The sequence below is a fragment of the Nelumbo lutea genome, chromosome 8 (genome assembly GCF_056320005.1).
Source record: "Nelumbo lutea isolate HS-2025 chromosome 8, American lotus-T2T, whole genome shotgun sequence".
NCBI lineage: Eukaryota > Viridiplantae > Streptophyta > Magnoliopsida > Proteales > Nelumbonaceae > Nelumbo > Nelumbo lutea.
The window spans coordinates 12,476,955-12,497,790 of record NC_142691.1 but is presented as its reverse complement, the minus strand read 5'-3'; the positions used below and the strand labels follow the sequence as shown (position 1 = coordinate 12,497,790).

At 40.9% G+C, this 20,836-nt stretch overlaps 1 protein-coding gene across 3 annotated transcripts in view; it reads right to left on the bottom strand.

Moving 5' to 3' along the window:
* GRV2 (DNAJ heat shock N-terminal domain-containing protein) overlaps positions 1-20,836 on the bottom strand; it is a 92,473-nt gene that overhangs the window by 46,351 nt on the left and 25,286 nt on the right. For all 3 annotated transcript variants that reach the window (XM_088957197.1, XM_088957198.1, XM_088957199.1), the window contains exons 5-7: positions 17,621-17,722; positions 17,489-17,551; positions 15,072-17,315 (exon numbers count right to left, since the gene is read on the bottom strand). In XM_088957197.1, the coding sequence (XP_088813323.1) occupies positions 15,072-17,315; positions 17,489-17,551; positions 17,621-17,722 (2,409 nt within the window). The remainder of the gene's footprint in view (positions 1-15,071; positions 17,316-17,488; positions 17,552-17,620; positions 17,723-20,836) is intronic.

The window sequence follows — 20,836 nt, the reverse complement described above, 5'->3', positions numbered from 1 at the left end:
ATTCCTAAATATGTCCTTGGCTGAGAAATCTTTAAACAAAGCCAAAGTTTTCAACCAGTGGAGAGTCATAATGGTTATTCTTTCTACAGTTTCCTCCTTGGATTTCCCCACTCCTTCAAAGATCATGTTGTTTCTTTCTTCCCAGACTGACCCGAGTATAGCTACTCTTGTGGCTCTCCAATATAAATCTACCACGCCTCTTTGGCTGCCTGAAAAGGCTTGGGTCAAAAAGGCTTACCACATCCAAGCAAGGTGTCCACCTACAACCAAAGAGAGAAGAGAACTAGGACCAAATAAAGTGCACAAAAGGACAAGATATTAATAAGTGTGTGATCACCTCACTAGAAACCCAAGCAAAGGCTACAAACATGGGGTGAAAGGCAAAAATTTGGCCTTTTTTCTTTGCAACACATCCAAAGTACTGATTTTTTGAAGAACCATCTCCCAACAAAAAGACTGAGGCCCCATTTGGTTCGCAGGAATAGGGGTCTGGAATCGGAATCAGAATGGGCTATTCCGATTCCAACTGTTTAGTTGAGAGGAATCGGAATCCCATTCCCATTCCTGCTGGAAAGGCATTCCCCCATTTGAGGGAATGGCCATTCCCTGCCTCTCCCTTGGGAATGAAATCCCATTCCTGTTGATTCTAATTCCCATCCCCATTCCTGTTTGAACCAAACGGACTATTGGAATGGGCCATTCCGATTCCAATTCCGAAGGATTTGAATTCCGATTCTGACTACGAACCAAACGGACCCTGACTTTTTGGAGATATAGGGATACACCATACCTCCTTTGATGGAAAAGTTCCTTGCAAGGTTATTTGACTAAAGGAGGACATTAAAGAAAGAGGAACAAGTGAAAACACCAGACGGGGAAAGGTTGCCAAATTTTACTATCCACATAAGACTGATCCAAAGGTCGACCCTAAAAGGGTAACTAGGTCATCCACCATTGCCATTTCCAACACCCTTAGTCCTCTCCTCAATCCCAAGTCCCAGGAAGTATTAATAAAAACCGAAAGAGATCACTTTTATTTTATTTTTTGATGATGAATAAAAAGTAGGGAACTTATCAGTAAGGGGATTCTTTTTTTTTTATCAATAACACTTTCATTAACTCATCAAAAGAAGATTTACAATAGGAAGACAAACACGCTTATCTTCCAACAGCAACAAGGAACCTCAAGAAAAGAAAAAAAAATAAAGAAAACACACTATAGTTACAGCTTAGTCCAAAAAAGTGAATCCCTTTCTGCCCCTTGTTTAGCTAAACCGTCCGCTAGGGAATTAGCCGATCTTTTAACCCAAAGTATCTTAACTTCCATCTCCCGCACCAGCCACTTGAATTTCCTCCTCTCAATATTGTACTTCCATAAGCCATTGTGATCTTTAATCAGCCACCCTATCACCACTTCTGAATCCCCTTCAATTAAAAGTTTATTGATGTTCAACTCCTTAGCTTTCTGTACTCCTTCCATAACTGCAAAGATCTCAGCTCTAAGGGAGTCACCCACTCCAATTGGGCCAGAGAACATAGCAGAAATGACCCCATTTTCATCCCTAAAAACACCCCCAATCCCCGATTGCCCTGGATTTCCCCTACTACACCCATCAAAGTTTAGTTTCACGAATCCACTAGGTGGAGGGGTCCAAACCACACTCATTACTGACTTAATCTGTGTGCAATTTGCAATTTCACCCCACTTCCTCAACATGTCATCCACAGTGTAATCTATGAAGAGCTCCAAAGATTTCAGCCACTGTACCGCCCTAATATGAATGATAGCCCTCAGATCTGCTGCTCCTCTCTGATCTTCTGAGAATATCCTGGAGTTTCTTTCTTCCCAAAGTGTCCAACATACTGCAGCCCTTAGTCCTCTCCACATTGTCCTGCACCTTTTTATACGCCACTTGAAAAGAGAAGGGGAAAAAAGGCCTTACAAATCTGATGGGGTATTCCAACTACATCCAAATAGGGACAAAGCCCATTCCCAAATTGACCTAGCAAAATGGCAAGACACCAATAGGTGAAAACCAGTCTCCCCATCTGCTTTACAAAGAACACACCACTGAGGTGACAAACAAGTATTGGGTCTCTTCTTTTGGAGTAGATCACCAGTATTGATTCTTTCCAGATAAGCTTCCCAACAAAAACTACCAACCCTAGGAGGTATTGCTCTGCACCAAACCTCATCAACAGGAAAAGGAGGGAAGGTAGGACCGGTGGACTGACTTAAGACTTTGACGAAAGAAGCAAAATAAAAAGTGTCGTTGGGAGAAGGTGTCCAAATTCTAGAATCCACCCTAGTGGGGTCTAAGACAACGTTATCAAGAATTGCAATAAGGCTCAAAATATTTTCAAAGTCTGAGCCCCTCAAATCCCTTCTTAGACCCAAGTTCCACCCAATCCCAGAAGTGGAAGAGGACAGGGTGGTAAAAGACAAGATTGGCTCATTTTTCATATCAAAAAGAGCAAACAAAGAAGGAAACTGATCCTTTAAAAGGGCACTCCCCACCCAGGTTTGTTCCCAAAATTTTATGGATTTACTGAAATTCAAATCATACCTGATATTAGGAGAGAAAACTGGTAGCAGGTCATGAATGGCTTTTCAAGGAGAATTGCTTGTGGTCCTAGCTCTGATTCCAGCGTCCCATCCATTATGCTCCAGCCCATGAATACTTGCCACTATTCTAACCCATAGCTTCTCCTTCTCCAAGGGGAATCTCCACAACCACTTTCCCAACAGAGTCATATTCCTTCTCCTAATATTCCCAAGCCCCAAACCACCACATGTCTTACTCCTACAAACTATCTCCCAACTAACTCTATGATCCCTCTTTTCCTCTCCCGGTTCCCACAAGAAATCTCTCATTAACTTCTCCAATCTATTAGCAACCTTCACTGGGATTTTAAACACCGACAGGAAAAAGATAGGTAAATTAGCAAGCGTGGCCTTAATAATAGTAATTCTCCCACCAAGAGAGAGGTAATTCTTTTTCCATGACACCAGCCTTTTTTCAAACCTTTCCACCACCGGGTTCCAAAAGCTCTCTCACATAGGATTATCACCTAAAGGCAACCCTAAGTAGTTCAAAGGCCACCCTGAGACTTCACACCCTAGCACTTCAGCACTCTCCCTAATCTCTCCCTCCTCCAAATTCACCCCCACAACACAACTCTTCCCAAGGTTAACCTTCAAGTTGGATATTTGCTCAAACAGTTGTATCACCGACTTCAAATTCCTGATAAAGCTCACATTACCGCCTTCATAAAACAGAATCGTGTCGTCAGCAAATTGCAAGTGAGTAAGGGGGTTTCCAACCTCTAATAAGCCCCCTAGAATCTGCTCTGTGAATTAGTTTCCCCAAAACCTTCGCAATTAGAATGAATAAGAAAGAAGAAAGGGGGTCTCCTTGTCTTATACCCCTATTAGGTGGAAAGAAATCTACCACTGTCCCATTCACTAGCACTAAGTAATGACAATTCCGAACACAACCCATAATCCACTTACACCACCTATCCCCGAACCCAAATTTAGTCAAAACTTTCCTCAAAAATTCCCAGTCCACCAAGTCAAAAGCCTTTTCCAAGTCCAACTTACAGACCACTCCCTTCTTCTTGTCCCTCTTAAAGTTCTCCACACTCTCATTAGAAATTAAAATCTGATCAGTAATTTGTCTTCCATTCACAAAAGCTCCTTGGTAGTGTGCAATGATATTTGGCAAAACCTTCTTCAGCCTCAAAGACAACACTTTTGCAATGATCTTATACAAGCTATTAACCAAGCTAATTGGCCTAAAATCCTTCAAGTGAGAAGTATCTTTCTTTTTTGGAATTAAGGCTATAAATGTAGAGTTCACACCCAGATTGACAATTCCACTCCTGAAAAACTCCTCAAACACCCGCAAAAGATCATCTTTCAAAATATCCCAACAGTCCTGATAAAAGGCCATTGTGAACCCATCCGGCCCTGGGGCTTTTGTTCTATCCATTGAGAATACAGCCTCCTTGATCTCTTCTAAACTAAAGCTTCTCTCCAACCCTTCTCCTATTCTCCACCCCTACATCTAGCCAATCCAATCCTTCTACCCACACCCTTCTACACACAGGCCTTCTTAGAATAGATTTGAAGTGCTCCACACAAGCCCCAGCAATCTCCTCTTGATGTACTATCCCAACTCCATTTACTACCGGTTTGGAGATCAGGTTCTTCCTTCTCCTGCCATCTGCTAGAGAGTGGAAAAACCTAGTGTTTCTGTCCCCCTCTTGCACCCATTTACATCGAGATTTTTGCCTCTAGCTAATTTCCTCCTTGTGCAGGCAGTCCTCTAACTGTCTTCTTAAACCTCTCCTGAGCTCATTGTCTTCCTCTCCAAGTTCTCCCCTTTCTTCTTTAGAGTCAAGGCTTTCAATCTTATCCAACAGATCTCCCTTTCTTTTTTCTATCCTCCCAAACTCCATCAGATTCCACTCCTTGACTTTTGCTTTCAAAAATTGAAGTTTCTTATGGAATTTCATCCCCTCCCGTTCCACCAATGGGTTACACTCATACCACCACTCCCTCACTTTGTTAGTAAACCCTGGGTGGAATAACCACATATTTTCAAATCTAAAGGGGGTAGGGCCTCCACGCCTTCTTTCCTCCTTGCATAACACTATGGGCCAATGATCGGAGGTCACCCTTGGAAGAGCTCTAGAAGCCAAGGTTCCCCAATGCTCTTCCCAATCCAGAGAGAACAGGAATCTATCCAATTTAGAGCAAATGGGTCTAGATTGAAGATTTGACCAAGTAAATGTCTTATGGGCTAGAGGGGTCTCTTTAAGGTCAAAGTCATCCACAAAGCTATTAAACTTCCTCATGCTTTTTGTCACCCTCTGGTTAACCTTATTGGATTCCTCCGAGAATCTAATCACATTGAAGTCCCCACCCATGCCCATGCACTAGGGCCCATCCCACAACCCTCTAACATCCGCCAATTCCTCCCACAACTCCTTTCTCTTTCTGTAGTCATTTGGTCCGCAAAAATTTGTGAGAACCCATGAAAAAACACCCTCATGCTGCTTAAACTTCACGAAAACCGAGTACTTTCCGATCAACTCCTCCAAGCCTTTAACCACATCCCTCTTCCACATTGTTACAATCTCCCCGGATGCACCCCAAGAGGGGGCAGCCACCCAACTAATCCCCCTGGCTTTCCAAACACTCCGTGCCCAATTGTTATTAAACTCCATTCTCTTAGACTCTTGCAACAACACAATGTTTGGGTCAAACCGTTTTATTACCTCTTTTATTGTCGCTCTCTTCCTTGCACTCCCAATTCCCCTTACATTCCATTTCTGAACCTGTATAAGAGCTCCATCCACCACTACTGCTTCACTCCCAGATCCTAACTCCCCTACCACTGTACACAGAACCCTTCTCCAGTTTGTCACTCCTCTATCGGCCACTAACACTCTTCTTTTCTTCCACTCATCCTTCCCTGCTCCTACCGATAATCTTCGAAGACTAGAAGTGCAAGCAACCACCACTTCAGTTAGAATGCCTTGCACTTCTACACTCCTAAGGGAACTAATTGAAACTGCCCCCTCCTGAGCTTTTTTACCCTGGTCTTTGGATTTTTGACCATTTCTCTTCACCCCCTCTTCTCTCTTCACTTCCAAGGCTACAAGAAAAGATTGTAGCACCTTCACAAAGTCCATCCACCCTTTCTGTAGCCTCCCTTCTGGTACACACAGCAATTGCTTTCCACTTGTTCCAAAAAACTCCACCACAGAGATAAATCATCCCTTTCTGTTTATTTTCAACTCTGTTACATATTTCTTACCTGGGACAGCCATTGAATTTGTCCATCCAATCACAAAGTTGATAGCCCCATCTATGAAATCTTTCAACCAGACGATGACCTCCTTTGACACCAACACAGTCGCCCTATTATTCTCTCTGATTTTCAATACGTCCTCACCTTTGATCCTTTCCTCTTCGAACTTGAAAGTCTTGGCTTCGATCAACACCTTTGACCTCCACCTTCCTACTACTCTGAACCTTCCCTCGTCCTCCATTCTCCCTCTTCTCAAGTTTATTCTTTTCCTTGATGAAAGGTCTTAATCATTTCGTCTCATCAGTAAGGGGATTCTCTCCAACCCAAACATCTTCCCAAAACAACACTTTGTTTCCTACACAAGCATCAAGTTTAAAGTAAGGATGGAAGGCAAAATAGCATGAATAGCTTTCCGGGGAGAACATCGAGAAGCCCTAGGGTCAACTCTCGCATCCCAACGATTATTTTCCAATCCATGTATGTTGCCAATCTCTCTGTGCCATAGTTTATCCCGTTCCAATACCCACCTCCATAACCATTTCCCCAATAATGCTATGTCTCTCATCCTGACATTCCATATCCCTAGGCCTCCTTCATCTCTACTTCTAGTAACTACCTCCCACTTCACTAGGTGATCCTAGAGTCTCTTGCTTCCCAAAGGAAGTCCCTCATAATCTTCTCTAACTTGTTTACCTCTTTCGCTAGTATCCTAAAGGTAGATAGGAAGTACACAGGTAAGTTAGCCAATGTTGATTTAATTAGAGTTATTCTACCTCTAAGTAGTTCCTATTCCAGTTTGCAAGTCTCTTTGTAAATCTCTCAATCACTAGATACCAAAAGCTCTTTGTATTTGGATTTCCTCTCAATGGTAGTCCTGGGTATTGTAATGGTCATTCCCCCACCTTACACCCCAAGAGTCTCGCTAGCATATCCACCTCTTCACCCCCTAAATTTCCCCTGCCACATAGCTCTTACCCCAATTTACTTTAAGGTTGGAAAGCCTCTCAAAATTATGCACTATCCTTTTAGGTTCAAAAGCTCTTTTGCTTTCCCCTCACAGAACAAAATAAATTCATCTACAAACTGTTGATGTGTAACCACCACTTCCTCCCTTCCATCTCTCCAGCCTCTAATCATGTTATTAGCAGCTGCCTTTACAATCATTTCACTTAGGACATCAGCTACCAAGGTAAAAAAGGAAGGGGGATAGAGGATCTCCTTGTTTACGACCCCTTTTAGTAGGAAAAAAAATCTCCTAGTTACTCCATTCACCAAAGTTGAGAAATGACATGAAGAAATACATCCCTTTATCCATTTACACAATCTCTATCCAAAACCCCTACGGTTAAGAATATCCATAAAAAAAAAACAATCTACCACGTCATAAGCCTTTTCTATATCCAATTTACAGACTAGCCCCTTTTGCTTCTCCATTCTTCTAAACTCTACACATTCATTAACAATTAGAATTTGATCCATTATTTGTCTCCCAAAAACAAAGGCCCCTTGATTTGGAGATATCATCGAGGGCAGGACATTCTTTATTCTTAGGGCGAACACCTTAGATATGATTTTATACATGCTTCCCACCAGACTTATAGGCCTAAAATCCTTTGGCTGAATTGCATCCACTTTTTTTGGTATCAAAGTATCAAAGCAATGAAAGTTGCATTTTCCCCTGAGTTAAATTTTCCCCCCTCAAACAATTCTTCAAAAACCTCCATCAAATCATCCCCAACCATCTCCAACAATCTTGATAGAATGTCATCATAAAACCATCCAGCCCCAGGGCTTTAGATCTCTCCATTGAAAAGACTGCATTTTTCACTTCCTATACCCCAAACTTCTTTAATGTTGGGTGCCCAACTATGGCTCCTCTTCAAGGGTAGAGCTACCTCCTGAAGAATGCAAAAGAGAAAAAAGGAAGAATTGAGTCTTTATTTCCTTATTCTATAAGTATAGATACTTCTCCTTTTATACTTGTTCATGACAATTGCTATTAAATCTTGTGACAACTTGTCAACATCATTGCCTTGGCCATTCAGTCTGTTAGGTTCAACTTACTTCAGTTGGCCTAACTTGATGGCGTGCCTTCTCCTTCTTCTAAAATATACTTGTTGCATGCATGCCCTTTGCTCATGCCTTCCCTTAATGTCATCCCTAACATTGTGTCACATCTCCAATATGATGATGACATAATTGTCATAGAAGAATATTGAGTACATGATCCGACAATTCAAGGAAATTATGAAGTTGGTGGAAAAGGTGCCAAGTTGAAGATCAACCTCAGTTTTGAAAGCATACATCTAGAATAAGAGTTGGACAAGAATCTTGCACCATAAGATCAAAACTTAACCTATTGAACATCAGGTTCACCTCTAGGTGGGAACCTAAGAGAAATTTGTCTATGGGAGGTGATTGTTGAGAGATTTTCCAAAAAAAAAATTGGCTGCATGGCAGAAGAATTACATCTCTATTGGTGGTAGAATCATCTCATTAAATTTGCTCTACTTGTATCTTCCCATCTATTTCCAGTAGGTGTTTAGGACACTTTGAGGGCCAAAAGCAATGCTCTTCTAGGGAAGGGTTGAGGTTCCCCAGGAAAACAAGGCATCATGGCATTTGATAATTAGAAGTATATATGACCTAAATCCAAATGGGTGGGACTTTTGAATCACTAGAGAGTAGAGATGTCTATCTAATTGCCCTCAAAAGGCAATCATGGTTATACTCAAGGTTCAAAGTATCGATACGATACGAGTTTTGCCAATATCGTATCAGCACTTAGAAACGGACCGTATCATTTTCTAAAGATACAATACAATACGCCCGATACAGGGCATATCGTATCGATACTTTGAACCATGGTTATACTCCACACTTTTTCACAACACATCAGGTATAACCCTTTATTATGGTTAAGTCAATCTCATAGTTGGATAAATTTTGTGTTTCCCGAGACTGGGAGGGACATTGGACTAATCTGGTAGGAAAAAATTTACCCAAAATCACCTCAGATCATTGGACGATATGTATCGGACAAGGAATAGAAGGAGAGGGGCCGAAGCCCTTTAGATTTGAGAACATGAGGCTTGTAGTCCCAAAGTTTGTGCAAAAAATTAAGGAGTGGTGAGAGGAAGGTGACCCTTAGGCTAAGTGGGAAGGGCTTAGATTCCATAGGAAGCTTAGGAACCTAAAAGTGAAAATTAAGGAGTGGAATCTTAATGTTTGGGAGATTAGAAGAGAGGAAGGCAATTTTGATAAGTAGAATTGAAGAGAAAATAAAAAGAAGTTAGGGTCGTTGGAACCAGGGGAAAAGGAAGAGAAATTTAATTTGAGAAAAAAGTTAGAAACTAAACTCCTAAGAGAAGAAATGATGAGGAAGCAGAAATCAAGAGTGTGTTGGATCAAGGAAGGGGACAGGAACACAATATTTTCACATGATGGTGAATGGAAGGAAAAAGAAGAATAAGATCGCAAAGGCCTTGGTGGATCATTTTAAATCAATTTTTAGGAGGCCTTCCTTAGGAAGATGGAAGCTAGAAGGTTTAGATTGGCCGGTTTTAGAAGATAACATGAGCAAGAACTTGGAGAGAGAATTTGAGGTGGATGAGGTGAAAGAAGCAATCTTTTTTTGTGGATTGATATAAAGCATCTACGCCCGATGGTATTTCTATGGCTTTCCACCAAGACCGTTACGAGTGGATAAAGAGTGATGTAACGTGAGTCTTTGAGGAATTCTATAACAGGGGGGTTGTTAGCAGGGGTGTAAATGCTACTTTTATTGTGTTGATCCCAAAGAAGTCTAGTGCTTGCCATCCCAAGGATTTCAGGCCAATTAGCTTGGTGACAAGTCAATACAAAATCCTAGCCAAGGTCCTCTCCTTTTGATTAAAAAAGGCCCACCCATCAATCATCTCTCCATTTCAAGGGGCTTTTATCCAAGATAGATAAATTTCAAACCAAATACTCATTGCCAATGATGTGAGGAAGAGTTCAAGAAATCTGGGAAGAAGAGCATTGTGTGCAAGATAGATCTAGAGAAAGCCTTTGATTTTGTGAATTGGGAGTTCTTGATTGAGGCGTTGAGAAAGTGCGGATTTGAAGTATGACAGCGTAGATGGATTAAAGGTTGTCTAAAATCCTACCACTTCTTAGTTTTAGTAAATGGTGTAGTCAAGGACTTCTTTGGTGCCCTAAGAGGAGTGAGACAAGGGGATCCATTATCCCCCTTCCTTTTCACAATTTTAGCAGAGGTGTTCAATAGATTAATTTCGAAGGCGGATGAAGTGGGTCTTTTAAAGGGGTAGAGAATAGGACAGGAGAGAGTGGTGGTAACTCACCTACAATTTGCGGATGGCATTATTATCTTTTGTGAGAATGGAGGTGAGTTAGATGCAAGAAGCCTAAAGATGCTGGTGAATCTATTTGAAAAAGTGACAAATCTAAAGGTGAACCTCAATAAGAGTGTGGTGGAAGGGATCAACTTAGTTCAAGAGGAGATCAATTTGTGGGCTGGGGGAACTAGGCTGCTTGAGGAGTGACTGGCCGCTAAAGTATCTAAGCCTTCCCCTTGGGGCAAACCCTAGAAATTTAGGGTTCTAAAATCCGGTAGTGGAAAGGTTTGAAAAGAAGTTGGCTAGGTGGAAGAGGAATTGCATTTCCTTGGGAGGTAGGGTTACTCTCATTAAGTCTACCTTAGCAAATCTTCTAGTGTATTACCTTTGGGTGTTCTGTATGCCACAAGCTATTGGAAGGAAACTAGAGAGAATAATGAGGTATTTCTTGTGGGAACCGAGTGATAAGAAGAAAGATCATTTAGTAAGATGGGAACTAGTGACTAAGAGGAAGGAGTTCGGAGGCTTGAGATTAGGAAGATTGAAGAAAGGAATGGGGCTTTACTAGGAAAATGATTATGGAGATTCCCATGCGAGACGGATAGGCTTTGGCACAAAATTGTGACTATCATACACGGGCTCTCAGAGAATGGTTGGGATGTTGGAGTATCTAGTAGGGCGTCTAACGCATCACCATGGAAAGTGATTCATAAATTGCTACCATTGCTGCTCAGTCATGTCAGCTTTGATCTCAATTCAGGTAACAAAATCAATTTTTGGGAAGATGTGTTGGTGGGTGACTCTCCTTTGAAGACATTGTTCCCCTCAATCTATGCCCTCTCCTCCCTTAAGGGCAAACTGGTTGCTGATTTCTTAATCTCTTCTCCCTCCTAGAGTCCTAGTCTGCTTTTACTTATAATTTGGGGCTTCGTAGAAATGTGAGGGATTCCGAGATGGGCTTGGTGTCTTCTCTTCTTCAGCTGCTTGATGGGGTGTTTCTTGATACTTCCAAACAAGACACTAGGCTCTGGACCCCTCACCCTTCCATAGCCTTCAGCTGTGCTTCTTTCTTTAAAACCCTGTCCAATCCTGCTCAACCTGGGGTACTGTTTCCAGTCCAAAATGTTTGGTGTCACCCTGTTCCCCCGAAAGTGGGCCCTTTTTGGTGGGAGGTCTACCATGGTGCAATTAACACCTGTGATCTGATGCAGAGGAAGAGAGGCCCGGCTGGTGCCTTTCACCTAATTGGTGCTGTTTGTGCGAGTCCAGTAGTGAAACTGCCTATCATATTTTTGTCTCCTGTCCTGTTGCTATCTGTATTTGGGACTGGTTTTTTTCTCTCTTTGGATGCAGGTGGGTTACCCCGATGAGCTAGGAAAGGCTGTTTGACTCCACTTTTAGATGGCCAAAGAGAAGAGGTAGAATGCTATGGAGATGCACATGGGCAGCAGTGTTTTGGGTGATATGGGAGGAGAGGAATCTGAGGATTTTTGAAGAAGGTGCAAGGAAGTGCTGATAGAAGGGATCATGATAAAGGTGACCTCGTGGGTAAAATATTTGGGATTATTCTCAGATTTTACTGTTGATGATATCCTCAGGAATTGGAGGACAGTAGCAGCTAAAAAGGTCTTAAGAAAGTGGGACCCCCTGATTCTGGTTTCCTCAAATTAAACTTTGATGGAAGTAGCTTTGGTAACCTGGGATTATCTGGAATTGGAGGGGTGATAAGAAATGACAAGGGGGTTGTGGTGGGGTTGTTCTCAGGCCCTATTGGAAGGGGAGACTCTATTACAGCTGAACAAAAGGCAACGGTTTTTGGGATTCAAAAAGCTATGGAGTTGGGAGTGAGAAAACAGGATGTGGAAGGCAATTCCAAAAGCAGTCTGAAAGGACTCTATGGCTCTTCAGAAATGAAATAAAGAAGTTTAAATGCCTATCCAAGGACATGCAATTATTAATTCAGTTGACTCCAAGAACAGCAGATGGCTTTGCAGATCAGCTGGCAAAACAAGGGGTTAACAGAGAACATTGTTTTTGGGCCCAGTTGTAAGGAAGGCTGGAAAGTTAAAAGTTGATAGTTGGCAAACTCTAAAGTCTAGTGGGGTAGCCAAGGCTACTCAATTTCTGTAATCTTTCTAAATTTTCTTAATGAAATGTCCATTATTGATTAAAAAAAAATTTGGGGTGATTCTCCTTGAGAAAAACTTGCCCCAAAATATATGCTTTCTTAGGCAATAAAAAGAAACATATTTCCAAGACAGTTTCTTTTGACAATAGGAGGTCCTTGGAATTTGAGTCTTAAAAGGAGATTGAGAAACTCTGAAGCTTTTGAAATTTTAAACATCCTAAATGGCCTAAAACATTTGTTTCATTGCTCCTTTGGGGAAAATGATGAGTACGGAAACTCCTAATCCTAGTTGGTATTTTCTCTTTGCCTCTTTTTTAGAACCCTCTACCAAACCAAGATTTCCTTCTTATCATTCCCTATAAAAGCCGTTTGGAAGAGTCCTTTTCCACCAAAGGCTAAAAGTCTTCTGCTCGGGGGCAACTCTTCAAATTATCAGCATGTGTAAGAGGTTGCAGCAAAAGTGGACAACCTGATGCTTATCCCCTCATGTGCCTTGTGTGCATCCTCTCTTAAGAGAGGGGAAAGAACAAACCACCTTTGGTTGATTTGTCTGATTGCTACTTGGGCATGAAACCACCTTTGCCTCCTTTTTGGGGCATCTTGGATACCTTCTGCAGACATACATGATCTTTTTTCTGCAAGTTTCATCTCTTCTAGTATAACACAAACACTTCAAAGCAAGAAAGAACCATTAACTTGATGTAAAGAAATCAGAAATTACTAAAAATGCTAAATCAAAATTTTACTATAAATAGTAAGATGAAAAAGTATAAATAGAACTTATGACACTTACTAGGAAAAGTGAATATCCAAGAGATGGAAATTTAACCCAAAAACCACCTCCATGGTTTTTCTTTGAAGCTCCTACATCAGTCTCCTTGGTTTAAACAAACTCGTTCTCAAGTTTTAAAATGATTTAGAATTATTAATTGGACCAATTCATAGGCTACAAGATTGGTTCAAAAAGTGATAAGGATGATAAATCAGCAAGCGAGTGTAGGTGGTCAGACCTCCAAAAGTCTGAACTGGTGGGGAAAGATGGTAGGAATAGTCGAGAGAGTCAATGAAAAGGGAGGGAGGGAAGGGAGAGAGAGAGAGAGAGAGAGAGAGAGAGAGAGAGACGCCTACAATGAATCCCTGATTGCTTTATATAATTTCTCTTTCTTTTCCAGATAGGAAATTGTTCTAGAATTTTCCATTTGTTAAGTAGTTACGCCATGCTAGCATAGGTGGCCAGCTATCAGCCACTATACCACATACTAAACTCATGAATCATGACTTGTCCTAAATTGCTGTTTCATGACCCCAGTTGGACTGGGCCAGTTCAGCTTTGACTCGGGACAGGTTAGACTGGGTCTATGGCCTTGTGCATGCCTATGCTCCTACAAGGAGAAATTCAGCTCTTTATCTTCAGATATCACCATCTCACTATGCCAAAACTGTTTTTTGATCCATGATGAACACTTCAGACAAATCAATGACTAACTCATCTTTAGTTTTGCTAAATCTTTTCATAGATCACATGGTGAACATCCTAAGAAACTTCCTTGGGAATTTGTTGAACATTTAAATTTGGCTTGGGAGCTTCTAAAATGGAGGCTGAGACGAAGATGGAGAAAAGTACTAATGCAGTAAGAAGATTTAGAAGACAGAAAACCAACCAAACAGTGCAAGCCTCAAAAGTTTTTGCCAGGTTAAAGTTGGGACTTAGGGGTATTTGGAGCAGGATTAAAGAAGAGAAAGAAAATAAGGAAAGTCTCTCAGACGAGAGGTGAGATCTCTGTTTTGGATAGCGGACGGGATGAGGATAAAGCTTGAGTTTAAGTTCGTTTTCAGAGGGTTGGGTGGGCCCAGGGTGTTTTTTCTTACGTGTTTTATGGCAAGGGTTGGTTGGTGTGGGGAGCTGCAGTTTTTTGTAGCTTTTGTTACTAATAGAGATTGGTAGAAAGGGTCTTTGAAATTTGTTTTTAAGGTGTTTTGTAGGGCTGTTTTTCTGTTTAACTGTTTAAGGGTTACTTTTGTTAGGGTGGGCCTGTCATATTTGGGTCTGTTCTTGTTGGGCGATTCCTTATCATGCTGTTGTATTCTATTTTCCCTTCCTTCATCTATAAAGTTTATTTTTATTTATCTTCAAAAAAAAGTGCATAAAAAATTCGCAGTTAACAAGGGGTAGTATTTTTATGAGTAACAGAGAAGATTTGAATGGTAAGATGATTTTCTTGTAATCTTTAAAGTCTGTTAAGAGGTGCTCTTTTCTGTTATTACCTGGTATGAGCTCAAATACGGTTAGACACAAGACGCTTTACGATTTCAGAGACAGTTATTGGACTAGGAAAGTCAGAACTGATAATAATACAAGGGACAAAACTAGTCAAATTTTACAGTTACAAATGCAAAAGAAAACTTCAAACTAGATGCTGGTTCATAAGGTTTATTTTATCATGGTGATTTTGACAAGATTTTTCCATGTTATACTGGTATTATTCAATAAGAGAGAGTTACTTGGATACCAAAGCAGAGTTCCAGTTTCTGTTGCATTTTGTACCCATGAAGGAATTTGAGATTTACTGAACATGGTACCAGAGAGAAGTGGGGAAAGTAGAAGCACTGGAGGATTTCATTTTTATATTCAAACCCATAAATCTGGTTAGTCAGTCCATTTTCCCATCCTTTAGTGGGTTGGCAATGGTTCCAAAGACCTTTTATTGTTCCCTGGCATGCCTCCCACAATAAAGCAAAGCAACGAACAAATTTGCAACCAGAAGATTCTTTTGGCATAAGTACCTTTAGAAGAAGTAACAAACGATGCCTCAAAGCTCGATCATTAGTCCTATCCAATAAAACTGTTATGTGAGCAGTACCATCAAAAGGGCCTATAGTTTTATAATGTTGCTCATATACAATTGTCATTGCCCTTGCACAGAGCTCTCTAACTGAAGAGCCTCCACCTCCTCCAAAACCATCTAATCTTCCCATATCACACCAATCATCAGATGCGCCTAATTCATCAGGAATAGCACCATCAACTGTAAGTCCTGTATCTGCATCACATAAAAAGCGATGATAGAGTGCTCTAAAGAAAGCAACTGGATCACGTAGGGGAAAATCCTGTGCCTTCCCACTACTGCCACTCTCAAGCAGCAGACGCAGATAATACTGACCCACACAAACTTCTTTGGATAAACTAGGATAGCTAACACAAAATTCAGTGTAGTTCCATGATATCTGAGGCACACTTTCTTGGCCTGTTAAAGCTTCAGTTGCTGCAACCCCAGGAACAATATCTTCAGTACGTTCCTTCTCAACATCTAATTTATGAACCTCTGCTTGCAAAGCCTCTCTCAGTTCTTGCCTGGTACGCTCATTCCATATCAAATCAGCACGATTGTGATCTAGACTAAAAGCTCGCCAAAATTCAGGCCAATTACAAAGCAGCCTGCCGGATCCCACTGGCGTATTCTCCACAACAACTTGAGCAGGAGCAGGGAGGCACGCGTTTAGGGAGCCAACCATATTGCCATCAGGGTCAACTGAATCTGAAACACTTGAATCCAGTGCCTGAGAAAAATTAGTTAGTGACGCATCTGTGGAAGCAAGGTTATTTTGTGGAATGCCAATAGCAGAAGATTCACTTGGCAAATTTCCTCCCACAACAGAGAAATGAAATGGTGGAACCTGTCCTGAATTTAAATCTTGAGATGTTTGGTAGTTGTCTTGTGCTCTAAAAGCACCAACACCCATCTGCTTGGGAGAGTCAGCAACTTCAACATTATTAGCATAAGCTACAGCATGCTCCTGAGATGTTACACTACGCACCATCCGACCTTTCCTCTGCTGAAGTATACGCCTCTGTCTTCTTCTAGTCAAAGGTGCTTCTTGATTGAGAAGGCCTTGTGCGTCTTCAGATAAAACCCCATCAATCCGAGTGTGTAAATAAGCAACAAGCCCAGGAGGAAGAACCCTTGATAATAAATCAAGAGCAGGTTGATATGAATCTGCCCAAAGTGCTACAAGCTGACGACTAACTTCACGACGCTCCCCAGGAGGAAGAAAAAAAGCATGCAGCAAGTGCCTCAACAGGGCACCATCACGCAATGCTGCATCACGCATGGACTCTGCTGCAATTGCATCTTCTTCTGCAATTGTACGCATAATCACAGCTACAGTTTCTCTTACACTTTCAGCAGGATGTCCAAATAATGCAAACAAGCGACGCCGCAAACCAGCCACTTGGCGCAATAATTCAACAAAAGTTGTATATTGTGTAGTTTCGCCATGAGGCTCACAAAGCATAGCCTCAAGAACCTCCACAACAGACATTGACAGTAAAGGTGATACTGACATAGGCTTCAATCGGTTGACAAGAATCGTGACATAATTTTGGTGTGCAAACAGTACAGACTTGGTGTGCATGAAAGTAGCATGTGTCTCTCCTTTTGAGTCCAACATATTTGTATCCCCAGGACCACCGCCAATAAGTACAGCCGCAAGTCCTGCAGCTTCAGCTGCAACACCCTCTGAACCATTTCTCAGTAGACCCATTATTCTCCCAACTGCAGCAGGAAATGACATGACATGTGAAGCTGCACTTCTTGATGACAATAATCGGCGTAAACATGCAATGAAGCCTATAATTGTTGCAGCTGCCTTAGGTGAAGGTGCTGGCGGAGGAGGTGACTCTGGAGGGAGATTTGGTGTTGCTGGAAGCATTGTGATTAGGGCCATCAAAGTCACTTCTGGTACTTCTATGTTAGGAGGCACTCCACTATATGGAATACATGCATTGAATTCTCTTATTCTACGCCATAGCTTAGCTCTTGACCCAGGAATAGAACCGCCTTCAGCAACAGCATCTTTGGCTGCAGCAGCTAGATATTTCAGATGCATGGATGCAGTTTCCGTATCAGCAAAAGACCGTTGAAGCCCAATAGAAATTTGTTGAAGCTGCAAATAGACTCTTCCACAAGGAGGATCAATGCGATGACCAGGCATGGTCAATCTTGGCAGCACAGGGACTGGGCATTGACCCTGCAAAAATAAACCCAGTAACAAACCACTTGTCAATGGAATAAAACCCATGACAGAAACTAATACTAGTGATTCAAAAATAGATAATATGACAAATTATCACTTCAAGGATTAAACGCTATCTCATAAGAAATAAGCCCAACCAATATTGAAATGAGATCACATCTACCTACTTCTGTTTGCAAAACATCCCGAACTGCAGCAAGTAAACTATCACGAGAAGTGCTGGCATAAACCTGAAACATAAGGCATAGCCATTAGATAGTTCCTCCTGATACAAATCAAGCTAAGCTACTGATTCTTACATGAATAGGACAGCCATCATTGAATTCAATTGCAAACATCTGTGGCTCCTCAGCAAATCGAACAAGGGAGCTTACTGCCGATAATGGGCGAACAATGACAGCCTGCAATCATAAACAGAGATTCTTAACTGGAATACTCAATAAAACTCCTTTTTATGTATTTCTTCAGCTCTGGTACATCGAATACTAGGAGAATGATGTATTATTAAAAGTAATGCTTTGTATTATAATTTTAAGTTCATATACTTAATTGGATGGCTTATAAATATAAGCTCTTCTGTGGGCAAGCCACAGATGTGGATCTTATGACCATGGACCAAAATGTTGAGAAAGAATAAACATGAGTTTTCGAAAAAAAAAAAAAAACAGAATGATGTAATAAAACCAAACTATAAGTCACCTAGATCACGTTAAGTGCAGAAAAAATAAGTTTGGTGCTCTGGCTATTTTTTTGGATAAGAAAGGTATTTGGGTAGGTTGGGATAATAAAACTGCTTTGGAAAGGGCCAATGAATATGGGCACATTTTTAGAAGATATTTTTTCCTTAAAAGTAATTTTCAATAGAAACTTATTGTTTAGTGAATAATGAATTCATGTCAAATAAATTCACATGCAAAGGGGCTTCAGAAGGAAGGTATACCCCTGATACCCTACACTTCTTTATTTATAACAGTGAAAATTTTATTAATTAAATAATAAAAGAATGACATACAAGCAATGGTGTGCCAAGCACCCCAAAAATGGTCTAGTTCCTACAAGCACCCCTCTGGTTTCTGTTTACCCATTCTCTTGCTAATCCATCCGCCACACTATTGGAAGATCTTGCAACCCAATTTCAAATTGTCCTTAAGTGTGCAGCCAACTAAATAGTCACTCTCATTATGCAACATCATCATCTAAGCCTTGCCCCAACTATATGGAGTTGACTACATAAATCCTGTTTCACCGTTCCATTCTGTTTAGTGACATATTTGTTACCATAGTCGTCAATGCATTGCCTAGGCGACTAGGTGCCCTTGGTTGGGAGCCTCACCAAAACGCCTTGATTTATAGCAACTAGTCACCATCTAGGCGACTAGGCACCTGCCTAGGCGACAAAAAGGACAAGGCAGGCACCTTACATAATATCATTTATATTGCTGCATCTTATTCTAGACATTGTTGATGAAGAGTTAGGGGAACGTTGGAAATGTCACAGGCAAAGGGAGAAGTCTGGTGTCCCTTTGGCAGCCTTGAACTGGTGCTCAGGTCCAATTCAGTTCTCTCAAGAGAATGTTTCCAGATTTGGGTTTTTTCTTCTTTTTGTATTCTGTTTTGGGGTGGTTGGGGTGATAAGTTATTCAGTGGTTTATTGTATTGGGCTTTGTGTGCCTAGCCTCTCCTTAGTTTGGATGGTGGTGCTGCCTTAGCACCCCTTCAGGTTGTATTTGTTTTTTCTTTTTTAATATATTTTCGTTTTTATCTTCAAAAAATTTAATGTGTTAATACATTTTATTATATGCTATATATATTATTTATACTTTGTTTTAATGTTTTACTACTGATATTTAAAAAACCAGAGGGTTTTGAGGAGAGAAAAAAGAAAGAAAGAAAGAATATAAGTATAAAGAGGTTCTTTTTTTTTCTACTCTCTCTCTCTAATTAAATACAACAGAAATTCCATCCTTGTTTTTTCTGTTTTACTTTCCATATTGAATATTTATCATATAAAGTTAATAACCTTCTTTAGCTGCTAATTGATATGAAATTGCTCTATTAAATACTTATTATAGTAGTATTATTTTCAATTGTTAGTGTCGACTATTTAGGGGTATTTCTGTCTTTGTGCTTATGTTTAGGTTGCTGATGTGTAAGATTATGTTAGATCTAATGTCCCTAACTTAAGTAGGGGCACATGTGACTTTTCCACAATATATTAGTAATACAAAACAAATCTGGCCGAATGGGAGAGTGGACTTTTCTCTCATTCGAAGCAGACCTTTTCCTCCATTTATTCTCTTCTCTTCTCCTTTCCCTCTCTTTCTCTCTTTCTCTCTTCTTTCTTTCCTTAGACTGTTATCAGCCTAACAGGCAGGCTGAATCCTAATATGGTATCAGAGCCAAACTAAGCAAATCGGATCTGCCCAGAATTATGTTCTCTACACACCCAGTCTAGGGTTTTCTCTTGCTTTCTTCGCCATCAGTGGGAGATAAGGAAAAGGGCTGAAAAGGAGTGATCACCCTCTTCACTTGAAGGTTTCTATGGCTCCAATTGTGCTGGTTATGGCTGGTTGCTGTGGTTTCTAAGAAGCCCTCCCCTAATCGATGAAGAGAAGAGGGCTGATTCGTATGGTGCAGTGGGTGCCTTGTGTGGTGTGATTCTTGGGTGATTAGGTAAGAGGTTCTATGCAATTTTTTTTTTTTTTGGTGTGAATCGAATGATAAGTCTGTTTCAGACTGTATGGTGGGATTTTAGATTGTAGTGTGCTAGGGTTTGTGCATTTTTCAGTATGATTCGAAGGGGGAGTGGTCCTCAAATAGTGTGGTGAAGTTTCAGGTAGTCGTGAGGTAGGATTTGTGGTGTAAAGAGTGTAGTTTACAGCAATAGTAAGTGTTGAAACCAGTATGTTCAGTGTGTAGTGTGGTCTAGTGTGCAGTGTGCCGAATTCAGCAATGGGAGACAACAGTGATAGAAAGACTAGTGTGATGGTCCCTACTGACTACCTGAATGTTCAAATGACCTCCATTAAACTGAATGGAGAAAATTATACGCATTGGGCTAAATCTGTAGAGGTCTTTCTTAAGGCAAAGAAGAAGGTGAAACACACAAGGGAAGAAAAACCCTCCACCGGTTTCTTGAGTATGATGATTAGGAACAAGAAGATGCACAGATTATCACATGGCTATGGAACAGTATGGAACCCAAGATTAGTGTAAATTTCATGTTTCTTGATACTGCCAAAGAAGTGTGGAACCATGCTAAGAAGTTGTATTCGGGTCAAGACAATACAACCAGGGTATATCAGTTGTATCAGGAATACTTTAATCTACAACAGGGTAATCAGAGTCTTGAGGAGTACTATGAGAAACATTCGTAATGAATTGATGTGACTCGATTTTTGGTGGGGTTGAATTTGAGTATGAACCAGTGCGAGCTCAGATACTAGGAGGGCAAGCTCTCCCTTCCTTAGAAGAGGTGTTTGCTCGACTTAGGAGGATTTCCATTGGATCTATCG